The 25,346-nt window shown below is 39.2% G+C and overlaps 1 protein-coding gene across 2 annotated transcripts in view; it reads left to right on the top strand.

Moving 5' to 3' along the window:
- Positions 1 to 559: 559 nt before the first annotated feature.
- Positions 560 to 25,346, top strand: part of znf608 (zinc finger protein 608) — a 58,373-nt gene continuing 33,586 nt past the window's right edge. The window contains exons 1-2 of one of the 2 annotated variants that reach the window (XM_088076272.1): positions 560 to 973; positions 3,079 to 4,214. In XM_088076272.1, the coding sequence (XP_087932398.1) occupies positions 3,288 to 4,214 (927 nt within the window). In that variant the 5' untranslated portion in view covers positions 560 to 973; positions 3,079 to 3,287. Of the gene's footprint in view, positions 974 to 2,578; positions 4,215 to 25,346 lie in introns of those variants that run through there. The other variant, XM_042488679.2, reaches the window with a different exon arrangement.

The following is a 25,346-nucleotide window of genomic DNA, read 5'->3' as shown; positions in this document are numbered from 1 at the left end:
TAATCTTAATTTAAAATATTTAATGTTTTGTGAGTGTGAGAGTATTTTGCAAAATAATTAAATTAATAAAATATATTTTTTCAAAATGTAATTGCTCATTTTAATTCAATTTCCTTTAAAGGTTTTGTAAATGTGAGAATATTTTTCAAAATAAATAATCTAAAATAAATATATTTGTGTCATTTAGTGCAGAGACTTTCAGTTTAGGCCTGTGTGTGAACTGATTTAAAAATCTAACTTCTAAATGGACAACTGTGTTCAAAGAAATAATGAAAACTGTATTAAAAGTGCCACCTGCTGGCAGCAAAAGACGTGTGGTTTAGTGGTACTGAGTGATTAAAAATTTAATATAATTCTGGATTAATGCATAGTATTTTAAATACTGAGTTTTGCGGGCATTTCCATTGCTATAAATCAAAAAAGTGTTTGTTATTGATTGATTTGTTTGCAGCCTCCTGAGTGGGAAAACAACAGTGACACTCCTGCTCGAAGCTGATTGGCTGCTGCTGCCTCGCTGCGTTCTGATTGGCTGTTAGCCGCTATCGTAGTTTGGCTCGTAGCTGTCAGACGTTAGTAAACTAACGCGAGTATCTGAATTATCATCCGCAGCTCGCATTTTAAAGTCTTTATTTTAAGAAGAAACTCGAGTTTAAACTCCTCGATGTCCGTAAGCCGCCGGGCAAAGTTACGAACCGAACTTTTGGTAAAATCAGTCAGATTTAACGCGGAGTTTTTATCCGGGAAAACGGCTAACTGCTAGCTAGAAGACGTTTGTTTTGCTAACGTTAGCCGTGTGTGTTTGCTCGGAGAGGTTGAAGTTGACCGAAAACAGACTTTTACGATCTCAAACATCTTTCCGAGACGATTACCGGGCATGAAAGCAGCGGGACATCACGGAAAACTGTGGATAAACAAAGCTACCGAGACTGACAACTACAAACCGGGAGCTGAGCGGTTCCGTTTCAACAACAAGGTGAGCGCAAGGATTTTATTTCTCTTTGTTTAATTCATAACTTTAATATTAGTCCAAACGGCCAACAGCGCTTTTCACAGTCAAGCTTAAAAAAATCATTCATTAAAAATAGTTTCTACTTTAATTGAGTTTCTACTTTCATTTTTTTAAACTAAAGTCTGATCATAAATATCAAATATTTATTAATTTTCAGAATTTTAAGCCTCTGGATGCCTGGCTTTTGTCGTGATGCAACCATGATTTTAGATGGAAAAAATAAAAAAAAATAAACATTATACAGTATACTACATGATAAGTTGATTTTTAAAGAATTATTATCACAGCCTTTGATATGTCAATTGTTAGCAACAATATTGATATTTATACATTATTTATTCAAATACTCACACTCATACCACTATGCGTACAAAATGCCTTTTAGAAAAAAGAAAAACAGGCTTTATAAATATCAGATATCTATTAATTTTTTTAGAATTTTAAATGTAAGGTTTTTGTCATGATGGCACTATGTTTTTTAGATGGAAAAACACAAAAATATGAATTATTTTCAACATACTACATGCAGAGTAGGTTTTTTTTGTTTGTTTGTTTTTTTGGATGTTTTTTCTGAGCTAGAAAAAAAAAGATTAAACAAAATGTGAATGTGAAATTTCACTGTGGTATTCAGCGGTGGAATGTAACATTTATCAAATGCAGTACTTAAGTACAGTTTCTCTCAAGGTGCTTGTGCTTTCCTTGAATATTTTCATTTTCTGCTGCTTTATAGCAATACTCCTCTAACTGTTACATCTCAGAGGTAAATGTTGCACTTTTTACTCCACAGATACATTTATTTGATCGCTTTAGTTACAAAATATTCGGGGCGAGGGGAAAATTGGTACAACACTGTATTTATTTTCAGTGGAAATTCTGTATCAGTATAAAAAGACATTTAAATACAATTACAAAAAAAAAACTAAGCTAAAATTAGATATCCATATGTTAGTATTGCTTTATATCAGCAGAACTAAAAAATTTTAAAAAATCTAAGATTGTTAAACAGTCAAAAGGTGAGTACAACAAACTGCTTTTGTATAAAAAAGTGGTAAACAAATACAAATACAGTTTGTCTTAATAATGATTTTTATTATCTCATAAAATAAATATTGGGTTTTACATGGTAAACTAGCTGTAGCTGCCAGCATCCTAATGTTATTTTACAGTGTCACTAGCATAAATTATTTAAACTGGATACTACCATTACATTTATTTAAATGCTTTACTGTATTTTGAAAAACAAAACTACTACTGTTAAATTTATCACAGTAGAATTTGAGGTTTACGGTGTTAGATTGGCTCCAAATAGCATCAAGATGTAGTGTTTTATTGTACTGTCTTAAAAAAAATCCCCTGTACATGATTGTTAAATTTGGCCATATTTAACAGCAATTTGTTACAGTGTAAATTAAAAAAAGAGCAGCTGATGAGATGCATCAGTCCATTAAATTTCGTGGACATCCCATCAGTTACACCTCAATAGATGTTTGGACAATAAAGCAAACACTGTAGCGCCCCCCTGTGGACAACCACTGCCATTATCTGACAGAACCATTTATTTAATTTATTTCTTCTATCTATTTTACCTCCAAATCTAATGTCTGCCTTTAGAGATTAATCGGGGTGGGATAGAAATAAAATTAATGAAATCAAACCTTTTGTTCAGATCCAAACAGGAAATAACTAATAAAAATGCCATACGTTGTATCACGATTTTTCTTATTTTAAAACAGAGATGTGTACATTTTGCTGTGTTTTTGGGGATGTGGTTTTTATTTTTATTTCTTAACTTTTAGTGTTTTACTGTTTTACTGTTATGTTTTGGTATATGTTGGTGTGTATTTCTTTATTTTTGATTTGAAGGGACAGCCTCAGGCTAGATAATAAAAATGCTTCATTTTATTACTATTTTCTTATATTGAAACAGAAATGTGTACATTTTGCTGTGTTTTGTGGGATGCATGCTCTTTTTGGTTTGTTTACTGTAAGTGTTTTACTGCTTCATTTACAGTGTTTTATTGTTCTGTTTTAGTGTATACTGGTGTGTATTTCTTTATTTTTGATTTCAGATGGGACCACCTCTGGCTGAGTCAGAAAGCACAGCTGTCATTCAGCCTGTGTGGTAGTTTGTGATGGAGCAGGCCTGATCCGGCAGCCTATAACAGACCTGCATGTGTCCACCTCCGGCTCGGCGCTGGCTGCCTCACTGCGGCGGGCTGACGATGACTTGAATGCTGATTATTGTGAAGATCGACAAAGGACACGCGGAAAGGAGGAGATGAACCGTTTCCTGAGAGCTGGGGAGAATGGAGGGCTGCTGACGGACTGCAGGGAGCTGTCACCCAACCACACCGCCTCCTCTTCATCCTCATCCTCCTCCTCCTCCTCTTCCTCCTCCATCTCCATCACCTCCTCCTCCTCCTCCAGCGCCGCTGGCTCAGCCGACAGACACGCGGCCCTGCCCTCGCTCCAGACCCGGGTACCTGTCGGCGGTGGCGGCAGCGGCGGGTCGGAGCCGAGGAGATCCGCGCTGAAACGCAGCCGAGCCGGCCGGGAGGGACGAGAGGAAGCGGAGGCGGCGGCGGCGGCGGATCACTCAGCGGCTGCCGTCGCGGTGCGCGGCGGCGGCGAGGTGTGCGTCGGGGTCGGTAAGCAGCAGCAGCAGCGCCGGGAGGCTCAAGGACGCAGCGTCGGCGGAGAAGGTCTGGAGATGATTTCAGCGGTCAGCAGGGACGCGGACGGCGGCGGGAGCGGCAACAACAATAACAACAACAACGGCGTCTCCGAAGTGGCCTCTCCTGCGACATGCGCCAAAGGCAAGGAGGAGAGGAAGGGGAAAAACGTGATCCGGGGCTGGAAGCGGGACAGAGACAGGGAGAGGGACGCCGCCGCTCCTCCTGCCCGGACGAGGAAGGAGAAGCCCGGCGATGGCTCGTCTCCTCCTCCCTCCGTTTTCCTCCCGTCGTCCGCCCTGCCCGAGCATCATCCGTGCCGCGACGGCCCCGGACACTGCCACTGCGCCGCGCCGGACTCCAGGATCATGGGAGATAACGGCAACATTAACAACGTAAACAATAACAATAGCGGGAGTAACGGAGGCAGCAAAAACGCGCTGGATTGTGGAGTTAAAAGCGGCGGCGCTATTGTTGTCAGGCGGCAGCATGACGACACACCGGCGGCCAAGAAACACAGAGGAGCCGAGAAGGTAAGCAGCTTTTAATGTCTGGAGGCCAATCCTGAAACAACAACACAGACAGCAGACACACACCTGCTCCATCTTCACATTTAAAGGTGGAAAATAAATGAAAAGGGGTTGAAATGGAATATTTTTGGTATTCAGAGCACACACAGGCAGTCAGATGCAGGTGTGAAGGCCACAAAAGAAGCCTGTACAGCAGCAGACACACAGCAGGAATGTTTAAATGGATGATGGAGATACAGAGATGACCGCCTGCCTGCCACATGATATTTATTTCCTATTGTTGGTGCCCAGCTGGTGTCATTGTTCCTCGTCTCCCTGTGTGTCTGCTGATATTTACCATGCTGATGTACAGAGATGAGATTTTTTTTAAGAGAGGAGGAGGAGGGAGGCAGCAGCAGCAGTGTGTCCTCCATCTCCATCCTCCTCCTCCTCCTTTCGGTACCATTTAATCCCGTCCTCCTTGTTTTTGGTGGAGAATAAATAAGAGAGCAACTATTTACATGTGCAGCAGCAACTCAGTGAAGGCCGGAGGGAATAACGATGCACCTCCTCTTTAAATCCTCCTCTTTTTTGTTACAGAGGCTTTGTTTGCTCATTTAATTTGGGAAAACTCCCACGATGTCAAAATAAATCAAGGTGTTGCTGTAAAAATACAGCCAAATTATAGCAGTAATGTAACGTTCTTCCAAAATACAGTACAACACAATAAATATTGATGTTTTTTGGAGCTTAATGAAATGATTTGGAGAGTAATGAAATAAATTTAACAGTAGTATAATATCAAAGTAATTTATTGTAGTGACACTGTAAAATAGCGGTAGGATTCTGGCAATTACAGCTGCCAGTAGTTCATTGTAATTTTTTGGGAAAATTCATATTAACAAATTTTCCTGTAATATTATCATAAACTACTGGCGGCTGTAGTTACCAGCGTTCTGTTGTTATTTTACAGTGTCACTTCTTTAAATTACTTAAAAAGTATTGCCTTCAAATATATTGTAGTATTCCACAGTTGAATGTGAAGTTTACAGTGTAATATTGGCACAAAAAAGCATGAAGATTTACAGTGTTTTACTGTATTTTGGAAAAAATGTACATTACTGTTATATTTTGTTGTATTTTTAAGACAGAGTCTCTGCAACAACTTTTTCCGTAAAATTACAGGAAACTTCTGGCAGCTGTAGTTGACAGAATCCTACCGTTTTTTTACAGTGTCACTACCGTGAATTACTTCAACGGTATATTACCATTAAATTTATTACAGTATTCTGCAGTAAAATGCGAGGTTTACATTGCAGAGTGTTCTTCAAAGTGTTCTTCAATAAAGCACAAATACTGCAGGTCGACAGCTTGGACCGCCAACGTTTAACGAGCCACTGTGAGCTCCATTTTCTAGTCGTTTTAAGGGGCTAACGGGGATGTTTCCACTTGCAAAAGTATTTTTGTGTTTAGCTCTTTGAAACTTGAGCTTGATTTCATGAGAGGAAGACACTGAACAATGAAAAAATAAATGACCCAAAAAATTAGCAAAAAATAAGTAAAAAGTTCAAGAAAATTAAAAGTAAATTAATTCAAAAAAGAAAAAAGAAAATTATTAAAAACAAACAGGCCAAACAGGACTTGGAAAAACTGCTTAAAATATAATAGTTCTGTAACATCATTTAAAATATGTTTTCCTGATTTTTATACATATATTATTTCTTTAGCTATTTCCTTTTTCCTTTCATATTTTTTCCTAGCTTTCTTTAAAATAATTTTCTAAATGTACTAATTTCTTGCAATTTTTTGATCATTTGTGAAAGGTGTGTAAAAGCTGGAGCACAAAAAAATCCCTGAAAATTAGTTTAAAACAAAAGAAAGTAAAATAATTAAAACATAAAACATGTATAACAAAATGTAACACAATTTTAAATAAATAATCATGATAATTCTTATAATTACAGTTTCTTTCCCTGCTGTTTTACATTTTTCCCTAGCTTTTTAAAAATATTACTTTTAAATCTACCAATTGCCTTTTTCCCCATGTTTTTGAAAGAAGTAGCACCGATTTGCTCCGGGTTCAAAGGTTCAAATATTTGTGAAAGGCGTCTGAAAGCAGCACAAGAAAAGTGATGTCACTCCAGGTTTCAAAGGGTTAAATAAGTCATCTGCAGGAGAGACAAAGATGGAGGAAAGATGGGTGGCGAGGTGAAGTGGGGGGAAAGAGATGTTTGATAGAGAGGGAGGAATCGGACGTGACAGCAGAGGACACAGGCTGAAAGAGTCTGAAAGAGACAGAAAAAAAAGAAACAGATGGAGGATGTCCAGAAGGAGGCTTTTTTTGTGGATGCAGGATTAGACGAGGCAGGAAAAACCGAAGCATCCTCCCTGCTGCTGGCAGATGCTGCTGACAGGAGGAACGCTGGCCTGCCCCGGCTGCTTTGTTTATTTGTTGATCTGAAGGATTCCCATTCGGCTGTGAAACACACACACACACACACACACACACACATACACACCCTGAGCTGTGTTGTGACTGTAATTCATTCCCCGTCAGCAGTAGTCGGGGCTCCGCTGAGGAGTTTTCGTATCCTGTGATGGTTGTTGTGGAGCTCCAGAGGCGTTTACACCTTTAAACACTGAAAAGAGATGAGTTTTTGACTTTAAAATGTGAAGATTTAAAGACGGAGTGCTGGCACAAACACTGATCAGCCAGAGACATGATCAATAATTATCTATTTTGGCTTTCCAAAACCTGATTCTGTCAGTGGGATGCTTATCTGGGTCAGTGGTGGAGGTTTTGAACTTTTAGCTCTTTTTGGATATCATCTTTTGCATGGAGTATCAGAAACTTGCAATTGAACTTTACCTTTTAGACACATTTCCAATGCATGATACTGCACAGCACTACTCAGTTCAGCTCGCTCCTTTTTTGGGTAGTATCTCATTAATTTTTTTGGTACCACCTTGGAGTGTAAATCACTAGTCATATCACAACATGATATTATGTCTATTCTTTGGACAACGATATGATATTTCCGATATCACAAGGTCTGCCACGATACAGTTTTGACTTGATTAAATTTAGTTGCCAGTGATCAATTTGAGCCGATATTATCTGCTCATTTACACAGGCGGTTACAAAGGAAGCTGCCATGCCTGTCAGGAGCTCCTCTACTGCTGCTGGACGACATTTTTTCTGGTGGTTTTTCATGAAGTTAAAATGAGGAATTATTTATTCAAAACCCTCCTATTTTCACTAAAAAACCTAAACATAGTGTCAGCTGCAGGGAGATTGCCGAGGAGCTAAATGTTTCTGCTGAGGTAAATGACCATTTCTAATAACAAACAAGGCTAACGTTACCTGCCGTTTGTTAAATTGTTTACAGTAAATATCACAATATAAAATATGTGTTTTCTGATTTAAAAAGTAATGTTACACATGTAGGAGAATAGCAAGTAGATTACTCACCCATCTTTTAAGTGTTTATGTCTCCAGTCTGACCTTGAGCACACAGCTGATACCTACCTGGTTTGTTTACATGAAGTAACAGACGTTCATATTAAATGGATTCAGTGTGGACAGAGAGCACTGGTGTTACGTGAATCTATGTGATAGTTAGTCACTTGCTTTCCGTTGGGACACGGTCATTATGGTCCACTGAGGATTGACTGCTGAGTCATGTGGGACACCTGGTAAAATTCGGTTATCCAGTCCAGTGTTTCGCTTAATATCAAACTCTTACAGCTGTTATATATATATCACAATATGAAACGTGTTGTTTGTGTCTCTGGTCTGAGCTCGGGTGCACAGCTGATAGCTACCGAGTTTGTTTTCATGAAGTAACAGAAGCTCATATTTAATGGATTCAGTGTGGACAGAGAGCTCTGATGTCGTGATGTTATGTGAAAGTTAGACACTTGCTTTCCGTTGGGACGCTGTGTCATTATGTTCCACCAAAGATTGACTGCTGAGTCATGTGGGACACCTGTGAGAACGTGTTTGCAAAGCTTGGCCTTAGTTTTTATTCTCCCTCTAGACACTTACACTTGTCATAAAAACGTCTGCAGGAACAGTTCAGCTTCAGCTAATGATGGACTGAAATGTAATGCATCCGTTACTAGTTACACCCACGTTTAACAGGTAAAAATGTCTACTAAGGCTAAAATGGTATCTGCAGGGGAAAGAAGTCTTTTAAAGTCAACTGGATGATCAGTGATTGACAGTTCTCTCCGTGGCTGAGACATCAACATGAACGCTTCCTACAGCTGATTGGTTGAATGCACTGCCCGCTACGCTGTCATCATGGTCTTTGCTTCTGATTTAAAAACCCCAAAAGTGTGTGACGGCTGAAACATCACATTCCTTTTCACTTAAACTCAAAAGCAGACTGCTGTCCACCTGCTCCGACACACTCCTGTCTGCACTTGTCTTCATTCCCAAATGCAAAATGAGCTGCTGTTAACTCAGGCTGAAGTTCGGCTTTCCAAAATGCCCTGAACATCACTCCTCGCATTGCACCTCAAGGAGAGGCCGGATGTGTTTAATCAAATTTCTGTTTCCATTTTTACAGTTGTAGAGCTGCAGCACCTTTTTGGAAGATTGAACTGAGAAAGTGAGAGCTCATGATGCATTTAATTTGGACTAAATCAAAACTGGATTAAATAGTTACACCCCTGCTGACAGGAGGAAATGTGGGAGCTTTGGGTATATGGAGTTGTTGTACAAAACCTGGATATTATACTAAAGCTTAGAAATAACGTTCTAATTAAAGGAGATTACTGCACAGAGACATATATTAGATGTATTTTACAGAGAGGGCAGAGGTCCTTGTGTGCTCAGTTAAAAGTGAAAACTTACACCCTTTTTTTGTGTCTATGCAAATGGTGTTTAAGCTGTGTTTATTTTAGTCTGTCTCACGCACATCTAATGAAAGAAAACGGCTCATATTTTAAGCATTACAACCATCTAACAGGCTGTGTAGTGGCTTATGCTTTAAGTCTATTTTCTTCTGTTTTATGCACATAATTATGGTTGGGTGTTGGGCTCTGAGAGATGCCCAAATGTTGGTGACCTACACTAAATATTGTGCTTGAATGTATCGTATCTTGTCAGCAGCAAGTAGGAAGTGCTTTGACGTCAGTTTGACATTGTGGTCAAAGAGAGGAATTATAACTTATGAGTCAGTTACATGATGCCATTAGGATCGAAAAGACAACTTCCGTAGACTTTCTTTGTGGAAGAGACATGAAAATTAGTCAGTACATTTACTTTTTAAATAACCAATCAGTCCACTAAAATGTGGAAAATCTAAAAGAGCCACATGATTAAATTATTTTACCCCCACTCAAGTTAGCAGAGTGCTTAACCAGAAGTTATTAGCCGTTCAGCTGGTGAAAGTCGATAGGCCATCGATAGGGAAATAAAGCTTCATTTGCCACAAAGCGACTTTGGATGGGGGCCAGATTAGATAATGTGAAAATACTCGGGTTCAGCTGCTGCTTGCGTCACACTTTTTAAAAAAAAAAGACATGCAAATGACATAAACGCAATTGTTTCAACTTTAAGTGGAAATAGTATTCAACTTTCCACTGCTCTTGAAAGCAGCGGCCTTCACTGTCGATTTTATGCTTCCTTACTGGGGCCACAAATGCTTGCAGGAAATACCTGGTGTTATGTAACCGTTCTGTCTATTTGTGAAAACACATTAGTTTTGCCCACATAGTTCCTACATGGTGCATGTCTACAAACTGTACGATCATCCTGCCATAGTGAGGTGGATGAAAAGTGATCTTACTTGATTAACCAATATTGTGTTAATCAGATATATTTTTGAAGACAAGCCAAGTTCAGCATGCTAACATGCTGATGTTCAGCAGGTGTAATGTTTACCATGTTCACCAACTTACAGCCGAAATACTTTGGGTAGGGACGTCACATGCAGGGATGGTGAGTGTTAATTTTTTATTTTTTTTGATATTGATACCATTATCAAGACTTAACATTTTGAGTCATCATTGATACTACTGTCAGTTCTTTTATATTATTTGGAGGAAAGATGAGGCAACTTTTCTTTTATTTAAATTTCTAATTATTTGAGTTAAATATTTACTTTGACTGATTGATTTACTTGGCACCAGTAGTGAAGTTTCTCGCTAAAACTAAATTTTCTTTTTCTTGATGTTACATTTGAACACAACACAACCCCCCAGACCATCCGATTTCTTCTTCACTTGGTTTATTACCTTTTGGCTGGCAATTAAAACTTGATTGGACAATCGATTTATGCAAACCAGTGATTGAATTTAAATGATGTGACTTGACTCAAAATGTGATTTTACATCATAGGACCCACGAGACTTGATAGCAGCATTGATAAGCTTAAACATTATCGATTTTCAGGTTTTGAAAAAAGCAGAACCGGGCCCTCAATAGAGCCAGGTTTCGATCCCCATCCCTAGTCCCATTTCACACAGGTGGAGTGGAGCAGGGTTTTTACCTGTGACACAGACTCTGTCTTTGTAGTGTGTGGTTGCTGCCAGCTTCACTGTTTATATTTAGATTTTTGTCAAGTGATGATTCAGTTGGTTATGCAGGCTTTGGAAGCATCGGCACTATTAACTGGTACTTAATAAATAATTGGATTGTTTTACCAACAAAATGCATTGATTTGATTGATTTATTTAAACGTGAAATGTAAAAACACACTAGGCTTGGGCAGTATCTTATTATTTCTCATACCTTAATACGACCCTGAAATTTCATGGTGATATACTGTGTATACGCTAACAAAATGCTACCATTGTCACACCTATTTTCCGTATTACACAGAGAAATACAACTATGCACTTTTTTCAGTTAAACTTTCTCACAGAAGACTGACAAAGCTTAGTTGTTTTTAACTCATCATGAAACACACTTCATGTTCAGTTACTCTTGCAGTTAATCCCGTTATTAAGTCCACTGTTACAATTACCAGCTCTGGTTTGGTCCAAATAAATCCTTAATTCACCAAGTTAGATGTAAAAAACATGCCGTTATTCCCCATGGTCTCTGTCTCTGCCTGCTGGCTGCCGGCTGTTTACAGTCCTGTAACGTCTCCCTCCATCACCAACTGCCTGTTTTACCAGCGGAGACTGAGCTCTGGTGGTGCGTGCTGTGCACTACATACAATGAGTTTTTTAGAAAGACGACTGCCAGGATTTATGACAGTATTGAAAAACATAGTTTCAAGATTTCTGCCCCGGTAAACCGCAATACCATGATACTGCCCAAGCTTACAAGAAGGGTCGGGATTTTCTAAATCCAAGATTCCATTGGATTTTTGATGTACATTTTTTTCAGCACTGACTGCTATGCTATTGTTTGACTATCAAGTGTTGATTTCTAAAGATGACCAGATTGTCGGTTGTACGCCCTGCCAACTGCCACTGCCAACTTAGGTTTTCATATTCTTACTTAAAAAGGTAGACTGCATCATATTGTGACATGACTATAATCATTTTTACACCAGTCAATGGAACAAACTATTAAAACCAAAAACAACAGCCAGTAGATAGCAGAGGATGTTTTAGCCAGTTTTGAAAAACATACCTTCGGCATTTCTAAATATCCTCGTTTATCGTAATACGGTTATACAGCCAAGCCTAAAACACACGCAAGATTGTATTTCTTTTTATCATTTTTTAAACAGATTCTACTTGTTTTTTATGGACTTTTATGCGTTTTTTATGTAGGGTGTAGAAAAAAATAGACTAGTCATGGAAAAACAACTTTCGTGGTCAGTGTAGCAGCTTCAGTTGATTATAACAACTCTGGTGTGGGCATGCTGCAGCAGATGTGTTGAGCCGCTGCTATGTCTTGTGTATTTTAGTTAGTTAAGCAAGTTGGGATTCTAAGATACACTATTTTGCAGTAAACACAGAGTGCAGCTGAGGAATGCTGATAGTTTTGCAAATATGTGGTCATAAATCAAAGTATGAACACTTTAAAATGTTGATTGGATGATGACGCTATATAAAAAGTCAGATGCTCACCTAAATTATTACAATTCATCCTTAGGAGAACGTGAATGCCTGAACCACATTTAACGTTTTATTCAAAAGCTGTTGAGCAAATCACTTAAAAACACAAATGTCAACCTCATGGTGACAAAAGAGGAAAAGTCTGAGGATCACCAAAGTTAGGTGGCTTCATCCTCTGGGAACCATGAATGTCTGAACCAAATTTCATAGCATTTAGTCCAATAGTTGTTGAGATATTTCAGTCTGGACCAAAGTGGTGGACAGACAGAACAACATCTGAGCCATCACAGCTAAAAATATACAAACAAAACATGTAAAGATGTTCAATAACGTCTGAAATGATCAGGCTACCATTTAAGATTTGATCCAGCCTCGCTGACAGAAATAAAAAGCAGTTCTGCGGCTGCCGGAGCTCAGACTGTCATCTGCATGACAATAAGATGCACTCGGGTTGTTGTGTGAATGACAGCGGCTGCTCTGCTATCACTTCCTGTCTGTCAGAGTGGATCCCCGCAGGCTGCACGGAGATGAAACAACAAACACAGCTCTGCTCCTGTTGGAGTTTTATTGCTTTATCTTGAATTCTGATCACCTCACAGGAGTGCTGACATGCACGTCAATATCCGGTTATGCCTCAGGACTCTTGAGGGGTTTTTTATTTATTTTGCATGGAAACATCATTTCCTGTTTACCGTAACGGCGGGGAGCTCGGCGGACTGAGATGCTGTGAAACCGGCACCTCGACCGTCATCCTGTTTTTACCTGGTGGGGTTTTAACAGGTTTACACAGGCTTGGTTTCCATGGCAATGCTGACAGTGTTTGGGGAGTTGTGATCAAGGTGTGATGTCGCATGTAAACAGCTGATCCCGAGAGACCATCAGGGCGGAGATGGAAGAGGAGAGGTGCATGTAAGGAAACAATTCAGTGGTTGAAAAAGAATAAGTATACCATAAGCCCTTTAGGACTGTTTGGCGCATTTTACACGTTTCAATCTTCATTTTTTGATAATTTTGGATGTGTCCATGCATATGGCATACATTTTGGCAAGATTGTGTATTTGAGTGTAATCAGTGAATTTGCAGCTCAGCTCCTACAATAAGTCTAAAATACACTGTGGAAACTAAATAGTTACATTCAGACTGTTCAGGTCAAAAAAATCTCCATTGAAACCCATTCAAACTGACATTTTTGATCCCACAGCCATCAAAGCAGAAAAACAGGACTTGTATTATTTCTGGGTGTCATTCTGGGCTTTTGACTCTGAATTTGTCATTTTGACTATTTTCCACCTGATGAGGTCATTTTGACCATATTTGGCATATGGAGGAAATACATGCTATTTCCACAAGGTGACCTGTCACAGTCAATGTAGCTGCTGATCACTGACATATCCCAGACTGTCAGCAGCTACACTCACACACTGACATATCCCAGACTGTGATCACCACAAAAAAACTACTTTTTATTTAGTATAATAATTTTCAGGTACCACTGTTCCAACAATCATCAGCTCCAGTTTGACCCCAAAAATTCTTTAATTCACCAAGTTAGATGTTAAAAACATTATTCCCGACAGTCTTTCTCTGCCGTTTCTGGCTGCCGGCTGTTTACATGCCAAGGATTTTCGGATGTTTCGATGACAAGATCGATAAAATATATATATATTTTTTGCCAGTTCTGATCCATATGCATGAGTTTATGAGCCAAGGACTTTTTTTTTCTCGTATTTAAGGACATATGGTGCTGTTTTATGCACTCTGACACCTTCTCTATACTAAAAGTACAAAAACAATTCCCAGATTAAATCACATTACTTTTATTGTGAAATAGAAAATAGTTGGGGGGCCACTCGGCACTATATGGGGGCCAGATTTGGCCCGCGGGCCGTAAGTTGAGTATCACTGCTGTAAAAGATGAAACTGTCGAGCAGCTGTGCAGGTTTAAATCACCCTCCTCACGTTCATCACAGCACACTTACAATGTGTTAATGATGCTTCTAAAATCAGCATCATTATTGCAGTGTGACAGAAGCAGCAATGTTGTGAATTATCATCTTTAATTAAAATTTGCTGCATTTCTTTTTGGCTGAAGATAGTCTTTATTCACTATTTTAATCATTTAAGTAGCAAAAAACAAATTAAAATGAGATTGAAATAGTAATCTTTTAGAGAGGAATAAATTGTAATTATAATTTGTGCATTTATTAGTAGTTGTTTACTGACTGATGAGTTAACAGTGGACCGGATCCTTTTTATGTAGCGTCTTATCATCAGACAGAAGGTCACCGCTCCTCAGCAGGATTCAGACTCACGTCACATGTGTCCAGTCTGCACATGATAACCATCAGCACTTTGATGCTGTTTATCCTTTCATTTTTAAAGAATATTGGCTGCAGCGAGCGTCAGTCAGCGCCGGTCAGACAGTTATCTAACAGCCAGCCAGTCAGATGTCTCTCCAAAAAAAAGAAAAACAGCCAACACATTTTCTGAAGACACAAAATGTCTGACTGCTGACTCTTGATGTGGATTTCTAAACAGAGACAAACCAGCCGGGGATCTGACTCATGTCTGCGGAGACGTCAGACCTGACATGTGCAGAGACTTTCATTTACAGCTGTTAAAGTGTGACTCATATCCACAGCGGTTTAACGAGGAGCGAGCGTTTTATTTAAAAGAGTCTGTACCTCTCAGCAGTGATGAATGTCAGCAGTCAGAGCGCTCTGACCAAAGAATCTCTGATTATGTGAATGTGCCAAACTGGAAAACTGTTATTTAACCTTTTAAAACCTGGTTTGACATCAGTTCTCCTGTGCTGCATTCAGACGCCTCTCACAAGCTATTAAACACTAAAACCTGAGCAAAGTGATTTGATTTCAGTGTGTGTGTGTTTGACACTGTACAAAAAAATAATAATGTATAAAAATCAATGTTGCAGCTAATCATTGACATATCCCAGGCTGTGATAATCAAAAAATAATAATCTGCTTAGTGTGTAGTATATTAAATATAATTATTTTCTGTGATTTTTCATCTAAAAACGTAGTGGCATCATGACAAAAAACTGGCATTTAAAGGGTTAAAATTCTGAAAATGATTGAGTATTTTATATTTACAATTAGGAATGATTTTGATTGAAAAAAAATAACTTAATGAAATTAGAAAATCATATTAATGTATAACATTTTGGTATAGCCTGATTTTGAAAAGCACATTTTGTGAGCAGAGCGGTATGAGTGTGAGTATTTGACACTAAACAATTAATAATAATAAATAAAAATCTATATTGCTGCTAATCATTCACATATCCTAGACTGTGAAAATACAAATATTTGCTTTGCATGTAGTATATTGAAAATAATTCATTTTTTGTGTCTTCTTTTCATCTAACAACAAAAACCTGGCATTTAAAGGGTCAAAATGAAAATGAATGAATATTTGGTATTTTTGATTGGGTCTAATGTTGGTTAAAAAATAACTATATGAAATTAGAAATTAAACTGAGTGAAACCAGTGTGTGTAAAATTAAGGCGGGCCCTCAGGGTTAAGTTCGGTAAGCTGGCATCTTCAGATGTTTTTTACAATAAATGGTCTGAAACTCCAAATATTTAGTCAACTAAAACATAAGACAAAACTAAAAACAAGTTGGCATTGTTGCCGATTTTGCTCGAAAATGACACACACAAGTAATCTGTTATCAAAGGTCGGCGTTTCGTTTTCTGTCACTCTGACTGTTTATAATGAACTGATGGACCTCTAATTAACACTCGGTTCTCTGTGGGGACAGAACTACAAACTCAGGCTGTGATTTAGAGTCTGAACATTGTTCTCTACATTTTTTGTTCATCAGGACCAGAAGTTGGCTTCTTATTAACTGAAGTGATTTTGGAGCCTTGTGTGCAGACGTCTGCAAGATGTAGGTGTCTGAATAACTTCAGTATTAGAAACAAGAGATGGTTCAATCAACATCATCAATTTTGCCCAAGATTTCTTCATGCATCATATTCTTGGCAGAGAGCCCAACACTTCCAGCTCAGTTATTGATGGAAACTTGTCTCAAAAGGTGCTTTTCCTCGTGGGCTTTCGGGGAAGGAGTCCTGTTTTGAATTCAGAATAAATGCTGCTTCTGGCTTTGCAGAGTCTTGTTATCCATCCCACAAATGAGCAAGCGGGATGTGTTCAGGGTCATGCTTATTCCAGGGTGACTGAAGACCGTTCCCCATCCGCGGAGACAATTTTCTCACATTTTACCTCTTTGGAAAATATTTATTTTGTCCCGAGTTACTCTAGCTAAAGAAGAGAAGCATCAATTTAAAGCTGAGTGTCAGATCCAGCTTTAATGTCTGTGTTACAGCACAGACTGCTGCTGGTGGAAGAGTTTTGCTTTGGTCTCGTGTGTCGGCTTCAGTGGGCTGTGATTGACAGGAGATTATTGGTCGAAAACATGGAACTCAGACAGGCAGTAGGCAGAGGAAGCCTCCCTGGTGATTTTTTAAAGAAAGCTAAAGCTTCAGAAGTTTTTTAAAATGAGCAGGTGACCTTGAAAGTCCTTTTTTTCCCTTTTAACACCTAACTTCATCAGTATGCCTCGGTTCCTCTCAACATCCTGAGGAAACTTTGTGATGGAGATCTGCAGGTTTGAATTCTTCTAGTTACATGTTTCAACCCAAAAACACGTTGATCAGTGAACAAACAAGATGTTTAGTGTCAAAATGTTTACCCAACCAATTCCAATACAAAACAGTCACGTCTTACTGGAGCTATAGACCAGTGATACTCAAATTATGGGCCAAGGGCCAAATCAGGCCCTCCACAGGGTGCCAGTTGCCCCCCCAACTATTTTCTAATTCCCAATGAAGCTAAATTGATTCACACCGGTAATTGTTATTGTACTTTTCAGTATACATAAGGTGCCAGAGTGCATAAAAAATCATTAAAATGGAGCTTTTTTTTCAATAGTGCAAGTGAAAGATCCCCACAACCCCTCACAGAGGTCCCAGCTAAGCCTCTAATTTCCTAAAATCCTAGAAACATCCTGAAATCCAAAAAATGACCTAAAATTCTAGAAGTGTTATAAAATCCGAGAAATGTCTAAAATCTTCGAAACATCCTTAAATCCTAGAAACATCCCAAAATCCTTGAAGTTTCCCAAAATCCTAGGAACATCCTAAAATCTTCTAAAATCTTAGAAATGTCCTAAAATCCAAGAAACATCCTAAAATCCTACAAACTTCCTTAAATCCTTGAAATGCCCAAAAATCCTAGAAACACCATAAAATCATAGAAACATCCTCAAACCCTAGAAATTTCCTTAAATCCTACAAATGTCCTAAATTATGAGAAATGTCCTAAAATCTTAGAAATGACCTTAAATCCTGCAAACATGTACGGGGCTGCTGCGCCTGGCCCCTGGCCTCTGGTCATTTTACAAAGTGGCCCCTAAGCAAAGCAAGCTGAGTTTCCCTGCTGTAGACAGTTTTTACTGCATCAAAAATCCTAAAAAATCTTGATGTTTAAGGTGCTCATAAACTCATGCACACGGATCAGAACTGGTGAAAAATGTGAGATTTTATAGATCTTGTAATGGGATATAACGAAATGGCTCAACAACAAAATTTCAACGAAGCAGCCCTCACAGTACATTTACTGTTTCTGCACTAGAGATTTCACCAGATTGACTTGAAATTTGGGCAGCACAGACTCTGTGATTCGACAAGGTAATTAGACAGAAGCTCAAATACAAGAGAAGAAGAAGGAGTGCACGAGGAGTAAACGTCAGACTGTATTGTTCCCGACTCGAGGCGCAGAAGTGCAGCACAGCAGCACATGTGGAGGCTGAGAGTCCATTAGGTATCAAAGTATCGATGCCAGCCAGAGTGAGAGGGCTCCACGGTACGAGGTCACGCCCACACACTGCTCGGTCTTCCTCTGCTTTCATTCACCACAGCCTCCACCGCTGAAGGAGAAACACGAATCTCCTCGTCTCCTCTTCACTCCTGCATTTCATATTTTATTCAGCTGCAGCTTTCCTAACATCTCGTTCCTTTTTACTCACAGGGGCTTCTTCTGCTTCTGCTGCTCTGACAGCGAGCGTCTCTCATCTAAAATCTAAAAGATTCTTTCATCTGAGTCGATCGGTGTGGTGCAACAGAAATGAATGAGGAAATTTGGTCCAAGTTAAAAAAAAAAAAAAAAGTTGTGGAGTTGTGTTTTAAAGCTGCGGTTTGAAACATTTCACGGGTTGTTAAAATGTTTTTCACAGCATGAAGAGATAAAATCTTTATTTTCACAAATTGATATTTCTCCAGATATTCTGTTTGGCATCATAACGGGCTACAAGCATCTGCTGTCGCTGCACAATATTATGTGCAGAGTTAGGATGTAACAATACGTCATTCTGGATCCATATATCCATTCAGACTTGATATAGTAATGCATCGTTTACATCCCTTTAGCAAATCTGTTACTTTTGTCCATAACTGTTCATTTAAAAAAGATACAACTATTTGTGTGTTATACACCAACTCGGACTTGTGTTTTGGCACAAATTGTCTCAGTTTTCTGTATTTTTGCAACCCTCAAAAAGCTCAAAATAGTTTAAATCTGTGTATTAAACCCTGGTCCAAGTGAAAAAAAAAGTTTTAGCTGCAGTTTGAGACATTTAATGGGTTGTTAAAGTGTTTTTCACAGCATGAAGAGATAAAATCTTTATTTTCACAAATTAATATTTCTCCAGATATTCTGTTTGGCATCATAACGGGCTACAAGCATCTGCTGTCGCTGCACAATATTATGTGCAGAGTTAGGATGTGACAATACGTCAGTCTGGATCTATATATCGATTCAATACCAATGATCTATATCATCGATTCAAAGTGAAAATGACCATATGTGTAAATTCCCGTGGCACATCTGGGTCGCCATTTCCATCCCAGCACACAGTCCTAAACTTTTAAACTGTGCCAAAAAAACACATGAGGACATTTACTGTCTCATATCGATGGCTTTGACTCTGCGATATCAGCAAATATCATGTAATTGTCCAAAGAATAGATATAATTATGTTATATATTATGTTATTTTTGTCCATAACTGTGACATTTAAGAAAATACAATTCTTTGTGTGTAACAGTTACGCACGAAACCGGAAAATGTATTTTGGCATAAATGTTTTCAGTTTTCTGTGCTCAAAATAGTTTTAAAATTGTAAATGTGATTAAACTTTAATGTAGAAAAAGTGTAAGCTCTATTGAAAGGTGTGAAAGTTTGTTAGAGGTGAAGCTAATTGTCACATCATCAACATCTCTGATGTTGTCGTCATGTTAGCAGTCCTTTGGCTGGAAGTACAACAGCGTCTGGGTAAAAAAATGACGATCCAAGCTGGAAATACAATGACGTCTCAATATGATCAAATGCTTTTTGTATCACTGGCTTGGCTTGAAATGTAGTTTTGTTCTGGGAAAAAAACCACAACAAAAACAACCGCTCTTCGCGGCACATCTTGTGTGGAAATGCAGCAATGTCTCAGTAAAAATCAACTGTTTTTGTGGCACTTCCCTGGCTGGAAATGCAGCGATGTCTCGAAAAAAAGGGCTGCTTTTTTGGTGCTGTTCTGGCTCGAAACACAGCAATGATTCAGTAACAAAAAAAATGTTTTTTTGTTGCACTATTCTGGTTAAAAACTCAGTAATAACTTAAGAAAAAAAACAAAAGCAGATGTTTTTTTGACATTATCCTGGCTGGAAATACTGCCGTGGGTCCCTATGGAAACACAGCGCTGATTTAAAAAAAAACGGTTGTTGTTTGTTGGTCTCGAACAATGGTCTGCAGCTTGGCAGGCATCTCGCCTCGCTGACTCTCCATCTACATCCCGATGGCGAAGTCAGCTGATACACATACGTCACTTTAGAAACGTTAATAAACGTTGAAACGATGATCTGACATGTATGAAGCGCACAGATGTAACATACCTATCGTTTACAGAAATGTGTAAGTCCAGTATTCCTAGTTTGAACATGCTTTTGCTGCTGTCAGCACTTAACTATTTGGTAAATATTTCAACCAACAAATCCTCATGATGGTGTCAGAAAACCCAGTCTGGGAGGTGTTACATTTTCTTCCTGCTAACTTGTCAGAGACGTTGTTACACATCTGGGAGCGAACTGTCACATCTGGGGTTGTTGTGTTATTAAAGGCAATAGGTCCGAAGCATTTGCTCTTCACTTGTACTGTATGTCGTCTGTGTCGGCTGTTCTGATTGGCCAGTCAGCCGTCTGAACGGTCTCCCTGTTGTAACCTGATTGAGTCTCGCGTACATTAAAACCGTCTCTGGCGTTGCAGATTGAAAGCCTGTGATGTCTGCCTCGGCTCAGACGCTTTATAATTATATCATTATGAAAACGCTGCTTGCAAACACACACACACACACACACACAGCTCTGTGAGATTCATTTATGCAGAATTGGGCTAACGTAATTATTGTTAATGGCTGATTGTGCAGCGCTGGTGTTGCTGAAGGAAAGAAAGCGGTTGTTAGTTTTCAGATGTTTTGCAGCAGCAGGAGTTATTATGGCAGTGAGTAATGTCATGCCATTAGAGCTTGTCATTCAATGGGAAGGTAAGTGGTGTGTGTGTGTGTGTGTGTGTGTGTGTGTGTGTGCGTGCGCACACACGCTCTTATAGTGATGCTGTAGGGAGAGACAGAGCAGAAAGATGAGAGAGGCTGGAGAGACAAAATGGGAAAAAAAGATGGCTACCATTCGCAAAAACACACAGCCCACAAACCACAGATTGTCTGCGCGCGCACACACACACACACACACACACACACACACACACACACACACACACACACACACACACACACACACACAATGCATCCTCTCTCAGCAGCCTGACAATAAAGACAGGCATGATTTCTGTCTGGGAAAAAAAAACTGTCAGTGTGGCTGCTCACTGGGGGATTTAATAGGAGGAGGAGGAGGAGGAGGAGGAGAGAGGAAGGGGGAGAGAGGAGGAGGACATGAGGACAAGAACAAGGTAAAGAGAAGGAAGAGGAAGGAAAAGGAAAACGAGACGCAGCAGTGAGATCGGAGGAAAAAGGAATTGGGAAGAGGAGGAAGAATGGAGAACAGGACAAAGGGGAAAGGAGGACAAGAAGAAAATGGGAGAATGAGTAGGAGAGGAGAAAATTAAGATAAAAATGTGAAAAAATGGAGAAAGCACAAGAGGAGGGGGGTGAAAGAACAAGAAGGGGAAATGCAGAGGAGAAAAATGAAAATAAAAAATGTGAAAAAAATAAGAAAGCACAAAAGGAGAAGAGGAAGAAAAAGGGGAGGAAGAGGAAGAACAGAAAACAAGAAGGGAGAAAAAGGAGAGGAGAAGGAGGAAGAGGACAAAGAGAGGAACAGACGAGAAGTAAGAGAGGTGAAAGGGAGAGGGAGGAAATGGGAGGGCGAGTAGGAGAAAATGAGGGGAAATAGGAGAAACCAGAGGAGAAAAAAAAACAGAATAAAAATGGTTAAAAATAAGAAAGCGCAAACGTGGAAGAACAAGAATTACGAAAATGGAAAGAGGAGAAGGAAGTAGAAGGACAAGTAGGAGAAAACAAGGAGAGGAGAAAATGTTAAGAAAAGTAGGAAGAGGTTGACAAGAAGGGATGACAAGTACAGGAAAACAGGAGAAAAAAGAGGAGAAAAAGGAGGACAAAACAGAAAAAAAGCAGAGTAGGTAGATTAAGAAGAGGAGGAGAGGGGAAATGAGGACAAGAAGCGAGCAGAGGTAGAGGAGGAGGAGCTGCAGGAGGACGCAAAGATGAGGAGGAGGTGGAGAAAAAAGGGGGGAAGAAATGAAAGATGACAAGAAGCCTAAAAAAGACAGGATGGAGAGGAGGAGAAAGAGGAAGAGGAGATAAAGGCAGGAGTCGACAAAATGTACTTTTCCAGCTTCTCCTGCGTCCGTTACCGGGCCGGCTGAGGGGGCGGAGAGAGGGATGGAGGGAGGGATGAAAAGATGGACGGATAATTGGATCATTGGACTGATTCAAATTCCTCATTGGCATTTTTGAACACATACAGTTGGATCTTCTCTGTAGTCTGAGGCGCATAAAATGTGATTTAAGATTTTTATTTTTTTGAAGCATAAAAACTGAAGATAAAAAACGTGTCTTTGTTTAATTATAGATTTTAGAGGCAGAATTAATGGAAAACTCAGCTGGCTCCCCTGGCACCCCCCTCCCCTCCCTCTGCTGATTAATTTGGGTAAATCCAGCTCTGTATCTGCTGTTTGTGATTCAGCCTCCACACAAAGCTCCTGTGAGTCCACGGAAACATTAAAGTCCAATCTTCAAAGATTTTTCGGCGATCTGTTTTCCTCTGCGGCTCACCACTGAAGTGGATTTAAGGGGTGAAATCGATTCAAGCGCGTCGCTTTTCATTTGGATCCACAACTGCTGTGAAAACAGATTTTTCATTTTTTAGAAGTTTTATCGTTATGTCCAAGTTTGCCTTTTAAACCTACACAATGTTTACATGCACAAAATACTTTTTGCCCGTACTCTGAAAACGACAGTATTCCTACTAAGATGTCAAATGAATATTTATCTAATATATAATGTATAATATATAATGCTAATATATAATGTTTGCATGCAGCCCTGCATACTCTGGTCAGCATGACCTGACTGTTTATCCCGTCAAAATATAGAAAAGTAGAACAGCTGGAGCAGCGCATCATTTTGCGTCTTTGCATCAAAATAGGATTTTTTTTCTCAGTTTCCCATCAGTGGTGGACTTCAAATAACAAATAATAATATCCCGGGTTATTATTTGCTTTAATCACTGAACTCAACAGGCTTATATTTGGGACAGACGTGTGTATGGGACAGGTTTTTATTTATTTTCAAACAAAACTTGCTCAGCAAAAACAGAAGATACAGTCAAATTATCCATTTAACCTTTTGAGACCTGAGCAAATCGGCTTTATTTTATTCAAAAACATGGGAGGAAGTTAATGAGCAACAAAAGAAGAAATGACCCAGAGGTTGGCAAGAAATCTGTGAAAAATACAAGAAAGATTCCTGAAAATGTGGGTTCTGCATTGATTTAGCCCTATTCTGAAAAAGACAATATTCCTACTAAGCTGTTCACACGTCTAATGGAAATGAATAGTCCACTAATATTCCCATTTACATGCAGCCTTACATAAAGAAATTAGGGTGCCCTCAAATGTCGTTCATCACATCGAAATATGGAAAAGTAGAACAGCTGGAGCCATTTTTCATGCGTTTTTGCATCATAATAGGATTGTTTCTCGGTTTCTCACGGGTAGTTGACTTGTTGGATTGTGCAAGCTCAGCCTGCCTCTCTTATTCCTTCAACCATCTTCTTAAAAAGGTCGGTGCTTTAATAATTTTGCTCATCTTTGATATTGAAGTCTTTCGTAATGTTTAAAAGGAGGTGTGTTTCTTCTTCCGACCAGAAAGGTGGATTTTTCTCCTGTAGAGCCATAAAATATTGTAATCAGCCAATGATAATGTGTCTCTTGGCCTTTCAAGTAGCACTGACGTCAGGTGGTGATAAGCTAATTAGTCAGGTTTCCAAATAATTAACATCTTTCCAGTTTCTCAAGATCATTTTCTGATCTTGGGATAATTTATTATTGATAAGTTGAAAAAACAAATCTTAAGATAAAGATAAATATCTTGTTTTCAGGTAAAGTCAAAGGTAGATATTAATGAACATATCTGTATTTCAAAGATAATCGCTTTGTTATGGTGAGAAAATTGTGCTTTTTATGACATTTTGATCCCATTTTCAAAGCAACATAACTCCATTATTGCAGGATAAAAACATCTGAAATTAACTTTTCTGTTGTCTTGAGATAACGGGCTAAAAATATGTACTGCAACCATGCTGCTCTCATTTTGGATATCTTGCGGTTTGTGTTGTGTTTTGGAGCATTATGTGTCTCTGTGATTTTGGAAAGGGAGAGAGCTGGAAATAAGAAATCCGATGAAACGTCTCTGTTTTTGTGGAATATCTCGGGGGTTTGGTAGTTTGTCTGGTGATTTAGTAACGGATTCTGTGAGGACGGACGGGGGAGGATTTTGTCTAAAACAAAGTGAGAAAGACAGATTCTGTGTTTGTGCACAGCTCCGGGGTCCATGCATATTTTAGTGTTGTTTGGGTCTTTGTGTATTTCTTTGTGTATTTCGTGCTCTGCGTGGTTTAGTGAAAGCAGTAATACTTGATTTTCTCTTCTTTTTTTTTAACATCTCAGTCTTTGTTGCGCAGCCACAGATACTGAAGGACTCACAAAACAAAATATTGGAGAAAAAAACAGCTGAAATCGATGATTGCAGAAGCTGGAGGCGAGAACAGTGATGCAGAGTTTTAATCAGCTCCTGGGAGGAGAGAAAAATACTGAACAAGGACTGAAAGACACTCATAAACATGAGCTATTGGACACAACAGACGAACTCCTCTTACCCAAAACACAAAACGAGCCAAAATTAATCGCATGATCTTTTTCCGATGGATTTGCAGTTGAGGCAGCTAATCGTTGGGCACAGGTCGTGTAAAAATCCCAAACAGTCATGGAAGTTAAAAATAGCTTTGTGTAAATATTTACTGCACATAAACCTGATACTTTACTGGGTCACCTAATATGTTTTTTTCTGCGCGTGTGATGGCAGTTTTGGTCGGTTGTTTGTTGTTTGATCCACACTGAAATATCAGGTCCTAGTTGTTCAACATTTTGTACAGACCTTCATTGACGACTATTTCATGAAATTTGGCTCAGACATTCACGTCCCCCTCAGGACGAATTTTGATAACTTTGGTGATCAGCATCCAGTCAGCAGTCTTGGTCAAGTCGTGTGCTTATTGTTGCCTCGAGGCTTCGTTAAATCCGGGGGGACCATGCAGCGCACCGTGTTTAACACGGAGGTTATTTCTGTTGTATTCCTGCTCCAGCATCTTAACCAAAAGCCCCCGATCCATGTGGGCAGTCAGAGCGAACCTGACACGAGGTAACGTTATTATCAGCAATAGCATTAAATCATTACGAGTGTTACCACGTTTCCCTACAATGTTACAGACCTGGCTGTGCGCCGGGACAACAAGACCCCCGCCA

This window comes from Plectropomus leopardus, chromosome 4 (genome assembly GCF_026936395.1).
Source record: "Plectropomus leopardus strain MGB_pleo_1.0 chromosome 4, ASM2693639v1, whole genome shotgun sequence".
In the NCBI taxonomy this organism is placed as follows: domain Eukaryota; kingdom Metazoa; phylum Chordata; class Actinopteri; order Perciformes; family Serranidae; genus Plectropomus; species Plectropomus leopardus.
Note: the sequence above shows the minus strand (reverse complement) of the source record. Positions and strands in the feature narration are given on the sequence as shown.